Source organism: Brassica rapa, chromosome A06, assembly GCF_000309985.2.
Source record: "Brassica rapa cultivar Chiifu-401-42 chromosome A06, CAAS_Brap_v3.01, whole genome shotgun sequence".
Lineage (NCBI taxonomy): Eukaryota > Viridiplantae > Streptophyta > Magnoliopsida > Brassicales > Brassicaceae > Brassica > Brassica rapa.
In genome coordinates, this window is record NC_024800.2 from 2,586,818 (window position 1) to 2,606,895 (window position 20,078).

The following is a 20,078-nucleotide window of genomic DNA, read 5'->3' on the forward strand; positions in this document are numbered from 1 at the left end:
TATCTTCTGTTCAACAAAAAAAAACCCCATAAATCTGTTCCTGCGAAGCTTCGAGGATCTAATCAAGCTATAGATTACTGTGTTATTAGAAAATGAATTTCAAATAAAAAGAAAGTAAAACAAAGATAAAGAGCAAGAACTAAAAATAATAATTCAAGAATTCTTAAAGCATATAATTGCATACCAAATCAAGTTTGTTATTAATGAAGCAACAAGTAAATAGTCAAAAGATAGTAAGAAGAAAACAAGATAATACAGATAAAACACACACATTTCTCCCCCGTTTCTTGGACCATATATCATGGCTTAAGCACATGAGATGCTCTGAGAGTACTGAAGAATCTAGCAACCACATTTGTCTCCAATACTTGTAAGCTCTCTTCAGATGTGATGCATGTTGGAGTCTTGTATTGAGTAATCGAAGCACCTTTTGAGATGGACAAGTTCATAAGAGAATCGAACGTCCCATCATTCACTACTCTTATCTCGAGAGGCCCTATAAATTCGTTAGCCCGGCAGTACATGTATTCCTCGTCCAACGTATCCTCCATTACTGAACAACACTCCAAGAATGTCTTTTCATCAAGCTCCTTCATGTCTTCCTCTTTAGTCTTTACTTCCCAATATATCACATAGTGACCGGGACTACTGGAGATATCAGCATAGCTAGTGAAAGCTACAAGCCTTAGATCTGATGACTCAAGAACCAGCCTTGCTCGATTCACCGCCTTTAACAAGTATTCTTCAGTTGTCCGGTCCGTATCAATGCTTAACAACGTGTTCTCTCGTCCTATAACCCTAAACTTAGGTGCCTTGTTGTGGAATCCAGTCACCTTAACAATATCTCCGATCCTCATTCTATACAAACCCCATAAGTTTGTGACCAATAACTGGTAAGAACAGCCGAGTTTTACGTCAGCTAGGTCCACAACATCACCATTGCCTCCCTCCGTTGGTATAAACTCGAAGTAAGATATGTTGGGCATGAGCGTGTAAGAGGTGTTTTCAGGCTGACACAAAGGATCAGTATTAATACCGAACATTGACTCGGAAGAAGCGTAAATTGTTGAAACAAGAGGCACGTCACCGCTGTAATGTTTCAGTGTAGGAACATATTGTGCCATTGAACCTGTAGCAATAGCTTCAATGCATAAGGTTTGTGGCCATAGTTTCTTCATTATACCTTTCCAAGACTTCTGGCTGCATATACTTTCAATCTCGTCTGATAATTTGTGACGGGGCTGACCTCCTAGAACCAATGAAACGGAGTTTCTACAACCAGAGTCGGTGATCCATTCACTGAGATTACCTGATCGAATATTAGAACACAGCTCCTTCCAAGAATCTTCAAGAACCTTGATTACTCTGACCATGCCTGAAGCGAATGTGGAACCAATTCTGGTGACCTCATCTCTTTGGACAAGACCGCATAGTAAATGACAATACAGGTTTTCCTTGAGGTCACTGCCTAACATAACTTCATCAGGACTCGTATAAGAGTAGAACCAAGTAGATGGCCGGTTCTTGAAATAGTCGCTCTTTAGGTACCAGCTTATTCCGTCCTCAAGGGGGAAGCCACCTGGAGTCTTGGTATCGTGCCCTGTTAAGAAAAACAGCATCCCTTTTCCTCTCTCCACACCTTTCACATGCCTAATCAGAACAACAACAACTTATTTTTTTATAAAATAAAAATGTATCATCATGAATTCTTGTTTGTTTTATTAGCGCCAAAGTATCCGCGCCAAACTATTCCAAACTCTACTAAATTTATAGAATTACTTTTTTTTTTTGAACAAATGGAAACACTTAAATTTATCATGAATTTTACTAACCCTAAGACATCTTTGCTCCAACTAGTAGTTATAGGCTTAAACCTTATGAATTGATTTTCAAAAGAACTTGCACAAACCCACAATATGATATATAATTGGGAGATTGCCTAAATTTTGCAAAGTTTTTTTTTTTTTTGTTAAAAAGATCTTTCAAAATCATTAAAATAGAGTTTGTTTTCAATCTCTTTTCTTTGTTGATAAAAACATCATTACATTTTTACACACAGACAACACTTGGAAAAATATGTGCACCCAAACAAATAAGTATATATTTTATCTTTCTAGTTATGATAATTTAATATTAGGATAATACTTATTTTGTAGACTTCTTTGGTAGAGAGTTTTGAAGTGAAAATTTTACTTGTCAAATGTAATAGAATTGTTATTGTGATAGATTAATTTATTAGTTGAGTAGCAGACTTATCTCATAGATTTTTATGGATTAAAAGATTATTTTGTCTACTGATATATTTATTTAATTGCAATATCTTTTTTTGTTAATAGTCGTGACTGAATTATTTTGTTTGATAGTAAATTAAAGTTGTGTAGTAATTATAATATTTTTGGTGGATATGATAATTTTTTTTTAGATATGATAATAAATTTATTTATAATGCTGATATATATATATATATATATATTGTTTTTTGAGAAAGGATAATGCTGATGTATTTATAGTACTGTAATAGCTTTATTAGTGATGAATACAAAAAAAAAAGATAGAACTATTTGTTGACAAAAAAAAGATAGCTATTTAATATTTTTGAGTTTACTATAATATTTATGTTGGTACATTTATTGGTTATTATTGTGGTAGATTCACAACGATAGATTTGTATAGTTTGTTAAATTGATAGTAAATATATATAATATTTTGAGTTTACTAAAATATTCACATACAACGATTGTAGATTTGTATATTTACATACTGGGAGAGATTGGTATATTTATATACCTATAGTAATTTTGTATGATACATATAAACGATAGTCGGAAACACAAGCTGATATATATGTCTACCATCATTTAGAAAATAAATCAATATACAAATATTTTTTAGATAATTAAAACAAATTTACCACAAATACTAATAAAACCTTTTAGAGGGCATAACATTCACCGCTAATCATCACATACTTTTGATAATGCAAGTAAATCTACTTTAGATCTAAAAGTATCAAATACAACCTGCAAATGATTATCATAAAATGAGGTCACAAATGCCGATTGCCAAAAAAAAAGAATAAATGTTTTTACTAAAATATTATTTTTGTTATTATTATACTGTATATTATTACTATTGTAATGATAATGGCAATTTTGATAAAAGTATAAAATTTCAAAGTTAAAAGACTTCTACCCCCTTCCCCACCCCCCCCCCCCCCCCCCCCCCCCCCCCCCCCCCCCCACACACACATTTTTGAGCATTGGTCTAGTAACTTTTTCTTTTAATTTTTGTAGTAAATATGAAGCTTTCCATAAATTTATGAGTAATTATCTTTAAAAAATTAGGCAAAACTCCAAAACTGATTTATCATGTCTGTCTCTATTTCTAATGAAGTGGCATCGTAAGTATGCCTGATTTACTGTATAATTCCCGCATATTCCTAAGGTTAGCAATTTTGTTTTTCATAAACTTCCATTCGGATCAATAACTGACCGAAATTCAGAAATAGAATATACAATTTTATTTATTATATTTAAGAAAATTTTATAATCATTCATGAATCTGATGTTTTTAAGTATTAACAACTATCTACAATAAAAATGCTATGCACTCTTACTTGCGTATAACGTGCGCGATAAGATCAGTACTGAATGCAGAGCCATCCAAATACTTGCTATTCGATGGTAGTATTTTGTTTGCTCCTCCAGAAGTTCCCGAACTACGACAACAGTTTCAAAGCAATTAGTTTTATATTACCAATAGTCCAATACCAAAAAAGCAAGAAATTCTAGGGCAATTTAGCTCTTATTTACCTGTTAAAGAAATTTGTAATGGGTAGGGCCGATATTATATTCGACGACTCTCCATTTGCGACACGATCAATGTAAGGTTTCACATCTTTATAAGTGACTATTGGCAAGTTCTTCTTGAAGAGCTCTTTAGCAGAGCTTCCATGAAGGAAGTTTTGGAGATACTCAGTTCCTGAGTTAAGGGTGAGTATCTCTTTCAACAGATCGTCTTGTATTTGCTTCACATTCCAGGTTAGGTCCTCAAGAACCTTTCCCTTTTCTTCCTCGTTGTAATAAGAGATTATACTCATATTTGGTTATCTCTAACTTCACATGGAATGATTGGGCTTTATAGATAAGGCTACATGATTGGGAGGTTCAATTCACATGTCATTATAATATTATATAAAAATTACGATCGACAGGAGGCAGCTAAATCAAAAGAAAGAGTTCAGGGCTGTAAAGAAAAAGACAGAGGTCACGGGTGTAAAGCAAAAGACAGAGGTCTTTGGAGTTTTGTACTTTTTCTTTGGAGTCTTTTAGAATCACCTTCACGGGTCTTTGGAGTCTTTTAGCATCACGGGTGTTAGAGGAAAAGACAGAGGTCACGGGTGTTTTTGTATAGTGTTCGAGTGTTGATGTTGTTATATATTCGTAAGTGTTGATGTTGTTATATATTCATAACACAAGCCATTTCTCTATCTATACTCTCTCAAGCCATCTCTCTATCTAATACTCTCACAAGCCATCTCTCTATCTCTACTCTCACACTATTTCTCATTCTTCTCTATATTCAAAAATTTCCATTTCGTAAACCAAACGTCTAATAGCTTCTTCTTCTCATCATAATTTGGATGGGTCCTTTGATGAAATTTTCGATCAAACATTTGATCAATATTTTGATCAAACTTTCGATGAAACATTTGACAATATGTGCAATGTTTATGGTGATCAAGAAGATGAAACGAGGAAAAGAAAAAAACGCGTTTTCATCGAACGCAATCGGGAAGAAGGTCATCTCCGGTTATGGAATGATTATTTCAGTGACACTCCCACATATCCCGAAAATTTATTCAGACGACGATTTCGAATGAACAAGGCGTTATTCATGCGTATTGTTGATCGCCTCTTCAATGAAGTTCGATTCTTTCGTCAAAAGCAAGACGTTATCGGAAGACTTGGTCTATCTGCACTTCAAAAGTGTACAGCAGCTATTCGTGTGTTGGCATATGGTTCTGCGCTTGATGCGGTCGACGAATACCTCCGGCTCGGTGCAACCACTGCTCGCTTATGTGTAGAAAACTTTGTGGACGCAATAATAAATTTGTTCGGTGTTGAGTACCTAAGGAGACCAACCCCGGCTGATCTTCAGCGTCTGCTTCATATTGGAGAGGTTCGTGGATTTCCCGGGATGATAGGAAGCATCGATTGTATGCATTGGGAGTGGAAGAATTGTCCCACTGCATGGAAAGGCCAATATTCTCGGGGTTCGGAAAAACCCACAATCGTTTTAGAGGCGGTTGCTTCATATGACCTCTGGATATGGCATGCGTTTTTTGACCTCCAGGTACTTTAAATGATATTAATGTTCTTGATCGCTCCCCGGTTTTTGATGACATAATAAATGGTCATGCCCCGCAAGTGCATTTCTCGGTCAACGGAAGAGAGTACCATTTGGCTTACTATCTCACCGATGGTATTTATGAAAAATGGGCAACTTTTATCCAATCTATTTCAATTCCACAAGGGCCGAAAGCAGTTTTATTTGCGCAAAATCAAGAAGCTGTCCGAAAAGATGTTGAGCGGGCTTTCGGAGTTTTGCAAGCTCGATTTGCCATTGTTAAAAATCCGGCACTTTGTTGGGATAAAGTTAAGATTGGAAAGATTATGAGAGCGTGCATCATACTCCATAATATGATAGTAGAAAATGAACGAGATACCTTCTCTCATTTTGATGTCTCGGGTTATCAACAAGGAGAAGGGAACGGAAGTTCACATGTTGATATGACCTATTCTACAGATATCCCTACTAATATCGCCAACCAGATGGGTGTTCGAACGAGAATTCGTGATAGACAAGCGCATGAACAACTAAAAGGTGATTTGGTTGAACATATATGGCGTAAATTCGGAAGTGATCAAGACAACAACTGAGATTCGATGCCGCTTTGAAATTATTATCTTTTATTTATGTATTATTTGTTTTTATGTTTTTATGTTTTTTTTTAAATCTATGTTTAAAATCTTATGTTTGACTTTGTTTTAATTAATAAATAAATTTAATCTTTGTTTTGAATTTTATATTAAAAAATAATTTTAGTCTTTTTAAATTGTTAAGAACCTTAATTAAGATACCACCAATAAACCCCAATAATTAACTGTCTCTTAGCAAAATCTCTTACCATAATTTTAATAATATAATAATCATTACAACCCACTTAAGAGACCTTAATGTGTCTCACTAATGAACATGCTCTAAGAGCATCATTAACGCAAGCTCTTAGTGGAGTGCTTAAAGATTTTTGTATTTAAAAAAAAATGAAAATGAAGTAATTATTAAAAACACGGCGCTTAATTAAGCTTCAGAAGAAGCGAAGCTTAGGAGACACGTGTTGCACCATGGGTTATCCGCGTCTCTTTCTCTCTCACTCATGAGGAAACAAAACCGTCTCGTGTTCTCTCTCGACGACTCCGCCTTCGGGTTCTCTCCCTCGACGAAATCGAGAATCGCCGGTGCTCCTCCGTCGTGATCTCTCTCGACGCCTCCGTGATCTCTCCTCGACGCTTCCGTGATCTCTCCTCGCGACGCCTCCGTAATCTCTCTTGACGCCTTCGTGATCTCTCCTCGACGCCTCCGTGAGCTATCGTCGCGATCTCTCTGCGATGCCTCAGTGATCTCTCCTCGTGATATATCCTCAACGCCTCCGACATGCATCCGACTCCGCCTCCGTGATCTCTCCTCCTGATCCCTCCTCGAAGGTTCTCTCTCCTCGACGAATCAGTGGAAGATGATCTCTGTTCGTGTCTTTCGCTCCTCGACGACTCCGCGGTGAATCTTTCGGCGACTCTCTGTGTCGATCTCCTCCAACTCTCTCTCTAGACGGCTCACCTCGATGAAGAATCACCTCGCATCTCTCTCAGGTCCGGACCTCTCATCGCCATATCTTTCCTCTCTCTCAGGCCCGAAGCTCTTATCGACGAAAGGTAAAGTTAATAATTTTTCCTTTCATGTCTGAAGCGTTTGTTATTTTGATTAGTCTGCGTTTGAGTCTTTGTTTATATTGCTCGGTTTTACTTAGGTTCATATAGGAACGATTGAATTGATATGTTGTAGCTTCTGTTCTTGTCTGAAATGATATAATTTAGCATCTGCTTTGGAATTTGATCTCAATTGTTTAAGAGTTCAATTATATGATATAGTATCTGGTCTGAGTTGAATCGTGTATCATGTTCGGTTAATCATTTTTGTTTTGTTTCTGTGTGTTTGTCTGTTGAACTTCACGGATCAAGCATCCCATATTAAGCACCTTGCATTGGAAGGAGAAAATATACAAGTTTCTTAATAAAATTCTTAACACATATTTGTCAATAAAAAAATGATTAAGCACCCCATTAGGGGTGCTTTGGTTAAAGATGCTCTAAGGTGCCTTACCCTTTAGACTTCTCAAAGGGCTCTGTTCTGAAAAAACGGCTTGTACGGCGTACATGCACGTCTAAACGCTGTGCGTTAGTTATCTGTAAACCAATTTTTCAAACATTTGGCAAGTCTTAATGGGCTATATCATTTAATAAGCACAAACTAGGTAAATTAAATAATGTTTATAGGATCGCTAGTAAACTTGATTTAATTTCATCACGCGCATTATCACCTAGTTATTATGTCGTTGGAAAATGAAATTCATATAAAAAGAATTCGCTACAAGAAAACTTGTAAAGTTCAGGGAAACCAAGAGCAACAACTAAGGATAATACATCTGAGAATTCTTAAAGCATAAGTTTCAAAGAACATCTTATCAATGAAGCAATAAGCAAATAGTCATGGATAGTAAGAAAATAAAATACAAATAAAACACAATTTTCTCCAATTTCTTGAACCACGGCATGAGTTAAGCAAAATGAGATGCACTTAGAGTACTGAAGAATTTAGCAACCACATTTGTCTCCAATACTTGTACGCCCTTTTCAGACGTAATGCATGTAGGAGTCTTGTATTGATTAACCGAAGTACCCTTTGAGATGGACAAGTTCATAAGAGAATCAAAACTCCCATCATTCACTACTCTTATCTCGAGAGGCCCAACAAACTCGTTAGACCGACAGTACCTGTACTCATCATCAAATGAATCCTCCATTACTAAACAACACTCCAAGAATGTCTTTTCGTCGAACTCGAGGTCCCTAATGTCTTCGTTTTTAGCCTTTACTTCCAAGTAAATCACATAGTGACCTGGACTACTGGAGGTATCTGCATAGCCAGTGGCGGAGCTAGATCTCACGTTTATATGGGTCATAACTCATTTATTAGAGACAAAAATATACATCTATGTGGTTTGAACCTAGGAACATGTGGGTCAGTAGGAGAGATCTTGACCAAATTACCACAATAGCAACATGAAAAATAGCCTTACAAGTTTATTTTTATTAATTTCACATGGGTCATTTGACCACCATGCTTCTAAGGTGGCTCCGCCACTGTGCATAGCTGGTGAAAGCTACAAGTCTTAGATCTGATGACTCAAGAACCAGTGTTGCTCGATTCAAAGCCTTGAACAAGTATTTCTCGTTTGTCCGGTCGGTATCAATGCTTAACAGTGTGTTCTCTCTTCCCATGAACCTAAACTGAGGTGCCTTGTTGTGGAAACCAGTCACCTTTAACATATCTCCGATTCTCATTCTATACAAACCCCACAAGTTTGTGATCAATAACTGGTAAGAACACCCGAGTTTGACATCTGCGAGGTCTACAACATCATCACTACCTTCCTCCACTGGTATAAACTCAAAGTAAGATATGTTGGGCATGAGCGTGTAAGAGATGTCTTCAGGTTTACACAAAGGATCAATATTAATACCGAAGATTGACTCGGAAGAAGCGTAAGTTGTTGAAACAAGAGGGAGGTCATCACAATAATGGTTCAGTGTAGGAACATATTGTGCCATTGAACCTGTAACAATAGCTTCAATGTACATGGTTTGTGGCCATAGTTTTTTCATTATACCTTTCCAAGACTTTAAGCTGCATATATTTTCAATCTCGTCTGATAGCTTGGGACGGGGCTGGCCTCCAGTTACCATAGAAACAGCGTTTCGACAGCCAGAGTCAGTGATCCATTCGCTGAGATGACCTGATCGGATATTCGAACACAGCTCCTTCCAAGAATCTTGAAGAACCTTGATTACTCGGACCATACCTGAAGCGAATGTTGAACCAATTCTCATGACCTCATCTCTTTGGACAAGACCACATAGTAAATGGCAATAAAGGTTTTGCTTGATGTCACTTCCCAACATAACTTCATCAGGACTCGTAAAGGAATAAAACCAATTGGATGGTCGATTCTTGAAATAGTCGCTCTTTAAGTACCAGCTTGTACTGGACTCAATGGGCAAGCCACCAGGAGTTTTTGTCTCGTGTCCGGTTAAGGAAAAAATCATCCCTTTTCCTCTCTCCACACCTTTCACATGCCTAACAGAACAACAACAACATCTTTTCTTAAGAATAAAGATGTATGATTTTAGTAATTATATCTCTTGATAAATTAACAAAAAAAATCTCTAAATAACTAGGCGAAATGTTTAAACTGATTATCTTGTGTTTCTCAATTCTGAATGAGTTATCATCTTAAGTATGTCAAATTCTTCTTATAATGCCAACCCATGTTCTTAAATGCGGATTAGGCGTTGGTCGACCACCTTTGTCTTATATTCCTTCTGTGTTTACGAATACTGTCATTTTTATATTTGTACACAAATTTAGAAAAAATGTATTTATGCTCTTAGCATTTACACCTATTTAGTTAATAGTAATTTTTGATAAAAAAATATTTATTAAATCAATAAGTATAAATTCTGCTGGAATTCTAAAATGACATTTTGTATAACAAAAAAAATTGTCAAAATGAAACTTTTTATAACATATAGGGAGGATTATACAATATTTTATGTGGATTTAAATAATCCAAACGCATAATAGCGTTTTAATGGGAATTATACAAACACATAGACATATTTTAAGCATTAATACTTAATAAACTAAAATAATAAAATAATTATATATTTAATAAGGAGTATGATTTATATTAATTATTATTTAGTTTATGTGTTTTAATCTATTAATTTGAATTATTGTGAAAATTAATTCATAATTATATTTTAAACATGTTTTATAATTTAACCCAACTCTATATGTTAAATTATATTTTTATACATGTATTTTATATTTGAAGTATATTTGATTTTTAGTTTTCAAAAATAATAATATGTATATAATATTATTTCAGCCATACTTTCTATAATCTATCTAAATATTAAACTATAATTAATCAATGCCAAATATGTAAAAATATATCCATTATTATGGGTTGGTTATTTTTAACTTTGGCATAATTAACTATGTCGAAAAAAACACAAGAAAATGTTATAAAATACATAATATAAAACAGAAAATGTAAATGATATATTGAATTTTATATCGTATAAATCAAATATAAATCATAGATAACAACTTTATTTTACACTAAAATTTTGATCCATAAAAATACATTCGCACAAAAACAAGGGTCATATTTTAAAAATATAGATGATACAATTGACGGATCAAAAAATAAAATAAAATTATTCATTATTAATTATCAAATTATTTTGTTTTAAAAAGCTAAAAATTATTTAATACATATAAATTTTAAATATATATATTTTCAGTTGTACTCATCCCGTTCCAAAATAAATGATGTTTTGAAGAGTTCTTAATGTTTCAAAATACATGATGTTTTGGTATTTTATATTAGTTTTAGTTTTATTGAAGATTGTGTGACCAATGATTGGTTGAATTAGTTTTTATTTATATTTTTATTTTTATTTTTAGGTAAAAGTCCATGCCTTAGTTCTTGTGCATTGAATCAAAACATTAACTATTTTGAGATGAAAAGAATATAAGATATATATATACTTTAAAAAAATAAAAATAAATATCCGGGCAGGTGGAGGATCAAACTCTAGTATAGTATTAAGTAAACAACAACAAAACAGGCGGTTAACCAAAGAACAAAGCATCAATTACTCAAAGATAAAGAGCAATACTTCACCTAAACAACCTTAGAAAAAGAGTGTATGCTTCAATAAAATTAAAAGGTGTGGAGAAATAAAAGACGGAACCATTAGATCCACGGCGGAGACGAGTTAGGTTTAGCGTGAACTGTAGGGCCGAAATCGGCAAGGCCGCAATTAGATATCCGAATTTTCTTTTATTTTCTATACGAAACATTTATTATCAATCATGAATCTGATTTTTAGTATTAGTATAGTTATATGCACTTACTTGCTTATAATGTGCACGAGAAGATCATTACTGAATGCATAGCCATCCAAAAATTTGTTATTTGATGGTAGTATTTTGTTTGCTCCTCCAGAAGTCCCTGAACTATACAACAATAGTTTCAAAGCATTTAGTCTTATATACACCATTACTAATACCAAACAAAAAAAAATTAACTCTAGAACAAACAAGCTCTTATATTACCTCACGAAGACATTTGTAATAGGTAGGGCCGATATTACATCCGATGACTCTCCATTGGCGACACGATCGAAATAAGGTTTCACATCTTTATAGGTGACTATTGGTAAGTTCTTTTTGAAGAGCTCTTTAGAAGAGCTTCCATGAAGGAAGCTTTGGAGATACTCAGTTCCTGAGTTAAGTGTGAGTATCTCTTTCAACAAATCGTCTTGTATTTGCTTCACATTGGAGGTCAGGTCCTCAAGGACCTTTTCTTTTTCTTCGTCGTTGAAATCAGAGATTATACTCATATTTGGTTCTCTAATTCACATAGAATGGTTTAGCTATGCAAGGCTACAGGATTGGATCTCCAAGTCACCTCCCATTATTATATCAATAAATTACGACCCAGTGGAGACAGCCAGGCTGGCTTAGTGCATCTACGTCTGTTTGGTGAGCATGTGGTACACGGAAAAACATGCTGGGTTTGATTGTTTATATGTTAAGATAGTGTTACAAAATCGTTACTAGTATAATGTAAAAAATCAGAAGTTGATCTGCGGGCCCATGCAAACATTTGTTTTTGTTATAGCTTTTCTATAGACCCGCTTATTGAGAGTAACACTTTTTGTTAAAGAAAACTCATAAAGGTCACATACAATAGTGTTATACAGCCTCTTGAAAATGTTTTCAAATCACAGCAAAACGGTATAGTTACCTTCCAAGCATTCTCCATGCTTTGTTATGTGTTGTCTAGTTTGAGTTTCTCAGCCAATTTACAAATAGCTCGCTTGATGCATTAAAGTTGTTACGTTTGGATCATCTTTGTAAGATACCATGGTTACCTTTATGCTCACATACGAGTAGAATACAAATATGAATACAAAGACAAAGAGTATCTAAGAACAAGAACTTATGTAAGTACTAAAAGTATATAATTTCTTAGAAGAATTTGGATCTTCTTGTCCTTGGTCTTTTTTATAGAACTTCAAGAATGGATCGTAAGGGCCACGTGATCTCCAGCGTGGATTACATATATTTATGGTCGTCTCCAATGTTTTGACATCCGTTATACTATAAGTTGAATATTTCATCTCAGCGTGGGCCTTCTCTTAAGCTTGGTATGGGTCTTGGATCTTCGTAAGCACATTGTCTTTTTGTGGACCTAAAAGGTACTGGACCAAGTTCTCAGATCGGGTATGGAGCGGAGCGAAATCCGCCTAGTCAAATATCTTCAACAAAGCTACAAGAGAATCACGATGGGAAGAAAGGAAAAACAATACAGTCTTGTCGAAGAAACAAAGAAGGGAACAAAGGAGAAAGAGATTAAAAAAGAAGAAAAAGACAACATTACATTTAATTTAAATAACTAAGGCCTAAATTAGGTGAATCAAACCATCCTGAGTGGAAAGAGATCAAACCTGACACCCACGTTAATCTCTGAGATTAATATCTAAGCAAACCCGAAACCACAACCCATAACTAAAACAGTGACCACTCAATAAACAACCAACCCAAACAACACAAGACCCTAGAAAACCGAACAATAACTTTGCAAACAGAAATAAGCAAATGGGAGGCGGTTAACATGAAAAAAATTGAGACAATGAGGAAGCCGCACAAAGAGCAGGCTGAAGATGAACAAAAAAGTTGAGAACGAAACCAACTGTAGCATCACTCATCCAACAAGCCACATTGGGAGAGACCGTACATCGTGTTTATGTACTCATTGATTTCCTGAACCACCAAAACTTATTATGCCTTTTCTATGTTCCAAGGTGAAGAGTGAAATGCAAGTAAACATAGATTTATGAAATTAACCTAGATCATATTTCTTGTAAACAACTAGGTTTAAACACAGAGATGCAAGTAAGTTTAAGTTGTTCTTTTATAATTTATAAAGCACTATCCACTTTATCATAATTGCCTGCTCAATTCAAATTAGTTCAATCCACCATGTGATCTTCATGTAGTTGATATTCATACATCAGAGTTAGTGATCTATTTAACAACATATAGTAAACACATATGGCATAATTGGCAGAGGGATATGGATTTGTTGAATTTATTGTATTAAAATAATTATAGGTTTTGCAGGTTTCCCTAAATTTTAAATAACAGATATGTTGAATTTATTTTAAAAAAATTGTCTGATTTTGTTGTTTCTAACACATCTTGTACGTCATCTGATTTTGTTGATTATGGGTGTTTTTTTTTGTTTGTGGATGTTTATATCAAATTTGATATTAATAGGTTGTTTCAAATGATCGATATCAACTAACACCTCTTCATTAGATCGATTTTGTGAGATTTGTTTGCCTCATATCGATTTTGTGAGATTTGTTTGCCTCATATCTATACGATGAGAAATATATGAATAATAAAGGTTACGTCATACGTGGGTCATATTTAGGGGATATTTATATAACTGTCCTTAGTTTGTGGTAAGTTCTATCATAAGCAGAGGAAACAACCACTATAATTTAGACTTTTATGAAGAGTGATATTAGACTTTTGTTTTGAGTGAGAGTGTGATTGATTGGTTGATTGAATCCCCTATATATTATTTGAGAAACATTACAACTTCTTTTTGTAGCCATGTGTCATCACTAGAATGATTTTTAGAATCACTAGAAAATTATGTTGGTCCATCTAATTATATAATAAGTTTTTTATTAAACTAACCATAAATTTATTATTAATGTTCTTTATAATTTTCTTAAATAAAAATTACGGAATTGTCTAATACGGCTAAAGTATATATGACAATTAATGATTTTGAATAATAAAGATTTTAGAAAAATTAGTGTATCTTCTATCATATTTGTTTAATTTTAAACTATTAAAATGAATTAAACAACCACAATAATCATATAATAAAAATTTAGATTTTTTTGTATATGTTATACTTTGAATTTTAAAAAATGACTATAAATTACTAAAACTGTTTAAAATCTCACATTCAAATTTTGTGATTCATGGTTTAATTATATATGTAATAGTTAATGATTTTTAATTATTCAATATATATTTATTATTTCAGAATATGTAATAACATATAATATATAAAATTATTTTTATATATAATGTTCATCCCGTCTTAACCTAGTTATAGTAAAAAAGAGAATCGTTACTTCATATGTTTCCATCTTCTCTGATTTGAGATCATTTACCTTCCCTCTCTTTTTCCTTTTTATAAATTAATCCCACAACGGCAATAAGAATTTGGATTACAAACTTTGGCTGGAACAGAGTTTCCCGAATCATAATACTCCTAACTAGTTCATCTCGACTATATTCCGGCGCATTCTGTTAGCTCAGATTTAAAATCCTCAAGAACCAAAAGCCGCTCTTAGCCATCAACGAGAACCATAGGAAAGAGAGATTCAGCTCGTTTTCCCGGATGACATGTCTTCTGTGTCGTCTCTTGAGTAGATGGCTCCCAATAATCTTATCTAAATTTGTAATCTAATCCGCCTTTGAAGCTCTTACAACAAGAAGTGAGAGGATCGAGACCGTGCAAGAAATGGGTTGTAATCACCGCGCTTCCTTACATGTAGCTTCTAAACCTGCACAGGAAAGTCAAATGCACCACCGAAAATAGCCAAAAGAACCACTGTGATACTGGAATGTACACATTGACCAAGAGCGACACCAAGATGACAAACAGCTGCAACAGAGATCCGCCACAGCACTTGAAACCTACCGAAAAATAATAATCTGCGCTGAAGAAACCCTTTCCGGTGTCACATAGACCGGTCAACAAAAAAAAACAGGAGCTCATGCCCGAAATGAAAATAAAGCTATAGTTAATTATATATATACATATATATTCATTTATTTCTAATCTTGGTTTTTTCTTTTCGTTTCTGTTAATTCATATCATTTTCACCTTAATACGCTAAACTGTTTTAACCACACCGTAAAAGTGTGAAAAGTTGATCATATATATATATATATATATATTTGATGTTAGTAGGGAAACAATTATATTTATGTTGGATATACAATAATAATCTTGTAACTACGCTGGCAATTCACCATGTTGCTTTTTTTTCAAAAAAAAAAAAACTGCGCTGGCAATTTTCTATCATGAAATGCAATTATATAGAGGCCGGCATCTTTTGCATGTGACCATTCCATGGCCACCAGCAGAAGATTGGAACCAAAAGTATTCAGAAAATTTAATGGTTATGATTAATAAACTAAAAGGACTCACTTATAAACCAAGCATTTCCGAGATGACGTTATTTATTAGAGTTAAACTTATACTCATTCAGAGAACCTAATGATATGAATAAGAACAAGTTAACAGAACAAACGGTGGTTAATATTCCGGTGGCATAATTGCATTCTGGATAACTAACAAAAATAGTTGTTAAATATTAACTGATTTTTTATTTCTAGAATTGAAGACAACCCGTCTAATAATCAGGAACGAGCCCACATGTAATTCGATTCCTAAAATCATTATTACATAATATATAGAGGTTCACATAATGTTTTTTCCGAGTACTTTAAATCAAACAAAATACGATGAATGCATATATAGAGGTTCACATAATGCATGTAGTTTAATAAAATATTTTGAAATTTAGATTATTCTATAATGATAAAAGCTCAAGTTCTTACTAACACGCAAATAGAAAAGTAATATGGAGTACACGCAATAAGTGTGAAACAGAAGATGCGATGCACCATTCTTTTCTTAGGCAGGCTGTCGTTAGTTTGTTAGTTATTCACTTGTACAAAGTCTTCGAGAAATGAATCTAGGGAGACAGGGATCGAGACAACCATATAACTGATCTGTGTTTGTCTGCTTGCTAAACATGGGACGACTTTGCATTTATTTCTTGAACTATGGAATTCATTTATCGTATCATGTTTATATCTATAGATATTAAATATCAATTTTTTTTTGACTAATATCAAATTTTATTTGCTCTTCTAATAAAACTATTGGTATTTGGCGCCTGAATGATATTGCGATGGTATTATCATAGTTCGTGATAAAAATGCTGAATAATAATTTTTTATATATTAGATATGCACCCAACATATTTGAGTCAACGCAAAGAATAAAAATATAAAAATCTCATAAACTACCATCCAAAGCCTATTAATCTAGTCAAGATGTATACCATCTTACATCATTATTCATAATCATTACTACACAAATATAATGGCCCCCCTTGAAGAATTATACCCATCAGAGTTCTCTGATACAGCCAATCATTCATTTTACTAAATAATAATTAATTCTAATAATTATTTTGAATCTCAAACTGTACCACCACACACTCACATATAAGAGTAATCTTGATACGGAAGTACAGATAAAGAAAGAGAGAACAAAAGAAAATCAAGCAGAAAGAAATATAAGATTTTATAAAGTAAAAGTAGAATAAGAGAAATGGGAAAAGCAGTAGTATCTGAGAAGATGAAGCTTCTTGTAGCTTTGATAACTTTACAATTCTGTTTCGCAGGTTTCCACATTGTCTCAAGAGTTGCACTTAACATTGGTGTTAGTAAAGTGGTCTATCCTGTTTACAGAAACATTCTTGCTCTTCTTCTCATTGGTCCTTTTGCTTACTTTTTGGAGAAGTAAGTTCACAGTCTTCCTTTTAATCCTTTAGCTCGCCGAGGCTCAACGAGCATTTGGGATTGTCTCATATATTTTTGGTTTGTCTCAAGATAAACAATGTGTTTGGTTTGTCTCATATATGTTTCTTGGTAACAGCAGAGATTTGTCATTTGGATTTCATATGTGGTTTCTTGAGTAGGAAAGACAATGTTTATCCTTTGGTCTGAGATGTTGATTTCTTTTTTGGTAAACCATATAGGTTTATTCTTTTGAGTTCACAAGGGTTGCTTGTGTAAGAAGAAATTATATATATATATAGGATAAAGTTTTCTTCTCTAAATCTCATTTGGGTTTCTTGGGTAGAACCAGAACGTTTTGTTATTTGTATCTCATATGAACCAGAAAAAAAATTCATTATGTATCATTAAGGTTTAGTTTCAATGGATAAGATCTCAATCAATTTTTTTTTTGTGTGTTTCTTAGGAAGGAAAGGCCTCCTCTCACATTCTCATTACTTGTTCAGTTCTTTCTCTTAGCACTAATAGGGTAAGAAACGAAACATTCCTTTTTTTTTTTAAATCAATAATCAATTTTATTCTTAACAAGTATGAAACCTGATTCTTGTTTTCTTCCATCTGATCCAATGAACATCAGAATCACAGCAAATCAAGGATTCTACCTCTTGGGACTGACATATGCATCTCCAACGTTTGCTTCAGCAATGCAGAACTCTGTTCCTGCAATCACTTTCATCATGGCTTGTACCCTAAGGTACCTTAACCTTCTTTTTTTTTCAAGTAAAATCCTTTCAAGGGAGTTTATCATCTTTATATCCATATCCTAACGTTGAGCTTCATCAATTTTCAAGGATCGAGCGCATAAACCTTGTTCGAAGACACGGTGTAGCCAAAGTGTTAGGGACTATAGTGAGCATAGGTGGAGCAACAACCATCACATTGTACAGAGGATTCCCACTTCTTCACAGAAGTCTTACGGCGCAAGAAACCATTAACAAGTCTCAGAATTGGACACTTGGATGCTTATACCTTATGGGACACTGCTTGTCATGGGCTGCTTGGATGGTTCTTCAAGCTCCTGTCTTAAAGAAGTACCCAGCGAAGCTGACTTTAACATCATTCACATGTTTCTTTGGTCTGATTCAGTTTCTGGTCATTGCACTGTTTGTTGAAACTGATCCCAATAATTGGATCATTGGCTCATGGGAAGAGCTCTTCACCATCCTATACGCGGTAATTCTCTTTTTTCTATGTGCATTACACAAGATCTCTGAGTCCAATGATTGAGCTAACAAAGACAGAATCTTACAGGGAATAGTGGCGTCTGGTCTGGTGGTTTATCTTCAAACATGGTGTATTTACAAAGGCGGTCCTGTCTTTGTAGCTGTCTTTCAACCACTCCAGACACTTCTAGTAGCTGCAATGGCATTTGTTGTCCTCGGTGATCAACTGTACTCTGGAAGGTAAGTTCACAAGAGGAAACATCTAGAACATGGTCTTCCACATAGTTTAAAAGAAGATAGTAATATTTAGTATTTTACTTGTGTGCAGCATTGTTGGCTCAGTGTTCATAATGTTGGGGCTGTACTTAGTCCTTTGGGGTAAAACAGAGGAGAAAAGACAGGTGAATGAAGCGTCAAGTCAAGAAGAAGATCATGAGTCGTCACTCACCAAAAACCTTCTTGGAGATGAAACTAAAGAAGCTCATGATTCTGAATCTCCAGTTTAAGACAGCATATACATGAAAACACAACTCAAGACAATTTTCTATGTATATACACACACATGACAAGGATATAGCAAATAAGAACTTTGCCAAACCAGAGGTCCTATAGAAGGATCTTGTTGGTGGTTATTTTATATTTTGTTTTGTTTCCTCAGATCATTGCTAAGAACAAGCATTTTGTATCGTTTCAATCTTACTGTTTCCAATTGATTTACTTTACATTTGGAATATTGTACTCCCACATATACACATATTCCTATTCTACTGCTGTGGACTGAATCTAGAAATAGAGTGGTGGGACATTAAAAAAAATTATGTTTGACAAACAAACATTATGTGCGGAAGCAAATTCAAAAGATTGTTTCTTGAAAGAAATACAAAACCAGGCGACTTAGCTTCAATGGCACATGGTTGAAACTAGGCATGGGCGTTCGGGTATATGTTTTGGAACCGAACTCAATATCTGAGGTATCATAATATGAAACTCAATCGAGTTATTTGCTAGATCCGCAACAAATCTAATACCCTTATTTCAAGTCACGTTCGAGTTGGTTTTTATGTCATGCCTAGTTAAAATAGAAGGTTCCAATTTAACTATTAAGCAAAACACATGACGAAGACAAAAATATAGGACTTGATAGGATAAACAAGACATTTCAACCAGGGCTTGTGGCCTGGTGGTGATTAACTTGAGGGAAAAAAAACCCAATACGGTACACCACCAGGGTTCGAGTCATGGCCACTGGGGAATTAACATTTCGGCATCGCCAGGGACAGAAGACCGACACGTGGCAACACGTGACTAGTCTGGACCACTTCTGTGGGGCCAGGATACCTCTGTATAATTCAAAAAAAATAAAATAAATTCTAATATAAATGAGTATCAAGATAATGTGGAACTCGGAAATCTAGTATATGATATCAGACAGTGGATCAGTTTGTTGCCTAATTGCTCGGTTGATCAAGTTAATAGAGAGAAGAACCAAGCTGCGGATTGTCTTGTACTCAAATAATCTGTCTGAAGTTTTTACTTTGCCTCCTTTGTGGCTGATTGACTATTTGTATTATCTCTACACTGTTTGATTCAATGAAAGTATTGTTGTTAAAAAAAAACAAGACATTTCTAATATATTCATAAGTTTTTACTTCAAAATGTTATAACCAAAAATAAAATAAAATTTTACTCCAGTTTTTTTCTTTATTCTGGAGTAAAAACAGAATATTACATATGAGTACTCTAGAAATTTCG

The 20,078-nt window shown here is 34.2% G+C and overlaps 4 protein-coding genes across 4 annotated transcripts; 2 read left to right on the forward strand and 2 right to left on the reverse strand.

The window, feature by feature from the left end:
- Nucleotides 1-158: 158 nt before the first annotated feature.
- LOC103871448 (4-substituted benzoates-glutamate ligase GH3.12) lies at nt 159-5,706 on the reverse strand. The gene is made up of 3 exons (XM_009149699.3): nt 3,813-5,706; nt 3,617-3,718; nt 159-1,650 (listed from the first exon to the last, which is right to left on the reverse strand). Exons 1-3 carry the CDS (start codon nt 4,097-4,099, stop codon nt 300-302), a joined length of 1,740 nt encoding a protein of 579 aa, XP_009147947.1. The 5' UTR covers nt 4,100-5,706; the 3' UTR covers nt 159-299.
- On the forward strand, nt 4,879-5,942 carry LOC103871690. Its single transcript, XM_033272832.1, has 2 exons — nt 4,879-5,218; nt 5,431-5,942. Exons 1-2 carry the CDS (start codon nt 4,879-4,881, stop codon nt 5,940-5,942), a joined length of 852 nt encoding a protein of 283 aa, XP_033128723.1.
- A 48-nt stretch (nt 5,943-5,990) lies between these two features.
- Nucleotides 5,991-11,822, reverse strand: LOC103871447 (4-substituted benzoates-glutamate ligase GH3.12-like). The gene is made up of 4 exons (XM_033273078.1): nt 11,527-11,822; nt 11,326-11,427; nt 8,482-9,474; nt 5,991-8,273 (listed from the first exon to the last, which is right to left on the reverse strand). Exons 1-4 carry the CDS (start codon nt 11,811-11,813, stop codon nt 7,895-7,897), a joined length of 1,761 nt encoding a protein of 586 aa, XP_033128969.1. The 5' UTR covers nt 11,814-11,822; the 3' UTR covers nt 5,991-7,894.
- A 2,624-nt stretch (nt 11,823-14,446) lies between these two features.
- Nucleotides 14,447-19,685, forward strand: LOC103871450 (WAT1-related protein At3g18200-like). The gene is made up of 6 exons (XM_009149700.2): nt 14,447-17,106; nt 17,570-17,632; nt 17,741-17,857; nt 17,955-18,336; nt 18,415-18,566; nt 18,655-19,685. The coding sequence occupies exons 1-6, from the start codon at nt 16,916-16,918 to the stop codon at nt 18,830-18,832; spliced, it is 1,083 nt and encodes a 360-aa protein (XP_009147948.1). The 5' UTR covers nt 14,447-16,915; the 3' UTR covers nt 18,833-19,685.
- The last annotated feature ends 393 nt before the right edge of the window (nt 19,686-20,078 follow it).

Excerpts from the sequence above, each read along its gene's own strand:
- LOC103871447 (XM_033273078.1), bottom strand. The coding sequence starts at position 11,813 with ATGAGTATAATCTCTGATTTCAACGACGAAGAAAAAGAAAAGGTCCTT. Across the intron at positions 11,428-11,526 it reads ATTACAAATGTCTTCGTGAG|TTCAGGGACTTCTGGAGGAG; the intron begins GTAATATAAGAG and ends ATTGTTGTATAG. Across the intron at positions 9,475-11,325 it reads CTCGTGCACATTATAAGCAA|GCATGTGAAAGGTGTGGAGA; the intron begins GTAAGTGCATAT and ends TTGTTCTGTTAG.
- LOC103871450 (XM_009149700.2), top strand. The coding sequence starts at position 16,916 with ATGGGAAAAGCAGTAGTATCTGAGAAGATGAAGCTTCTTGTAGCTTTG. Across the intron at positions 17,858-17,954 it reads ATCATGGCTTGTACCCTAAG|GATCGAGCGCATAAACCTTG; the intron begins GTACCTTAACCT and ends TCAATTTTCAAG. Across the intron at positions 18,337-18,414 it reads TCTTCACCATCCTATACGCG|GGAATAGTGGCGTCTGGTCT; the intron begins GTAATTCTCTTT and ends AGAATCTTACAG.
- LOC103871690 (XM_033272832.1), top strand. The coding sequence starts at position 4,879 with ATGAACAAGGCGTTATTCATGCGTATTGTTGATCGCCTCTTCAATGAA. Across the intron at positions 5,219-5,430 it reads GATGATAGGAAGCATCGATT|TGCATTTCTCGGTCAACGGA; the intron begins GTATGCATTGGG and ends ATGCCCCGCAAG.
- LOC103871448 (XM_009149699.3), bottom strand. The coding sequence starts at position 4,099 with ATGAGTATAATCTCTTATTACAACGAGGAAGAAAAGGGAAAGGTTCTT. Across the intron at positions 3,719-3,812 it reads ATTACAAATTTCTTTAACAG|TTCGGGAACTTCTGGAGGAG; the intron begins GTAAATAAGAGC and ends CTGTTGTCGTAG. Across the intron at positions 1,651-3,616 it reads ATCGCGCACGTTATACGCAA|GCATGTGAAAGGTGTGGAGA; the intron begins GTAAGAGTGCAT and ends TGTTCTGATTAG.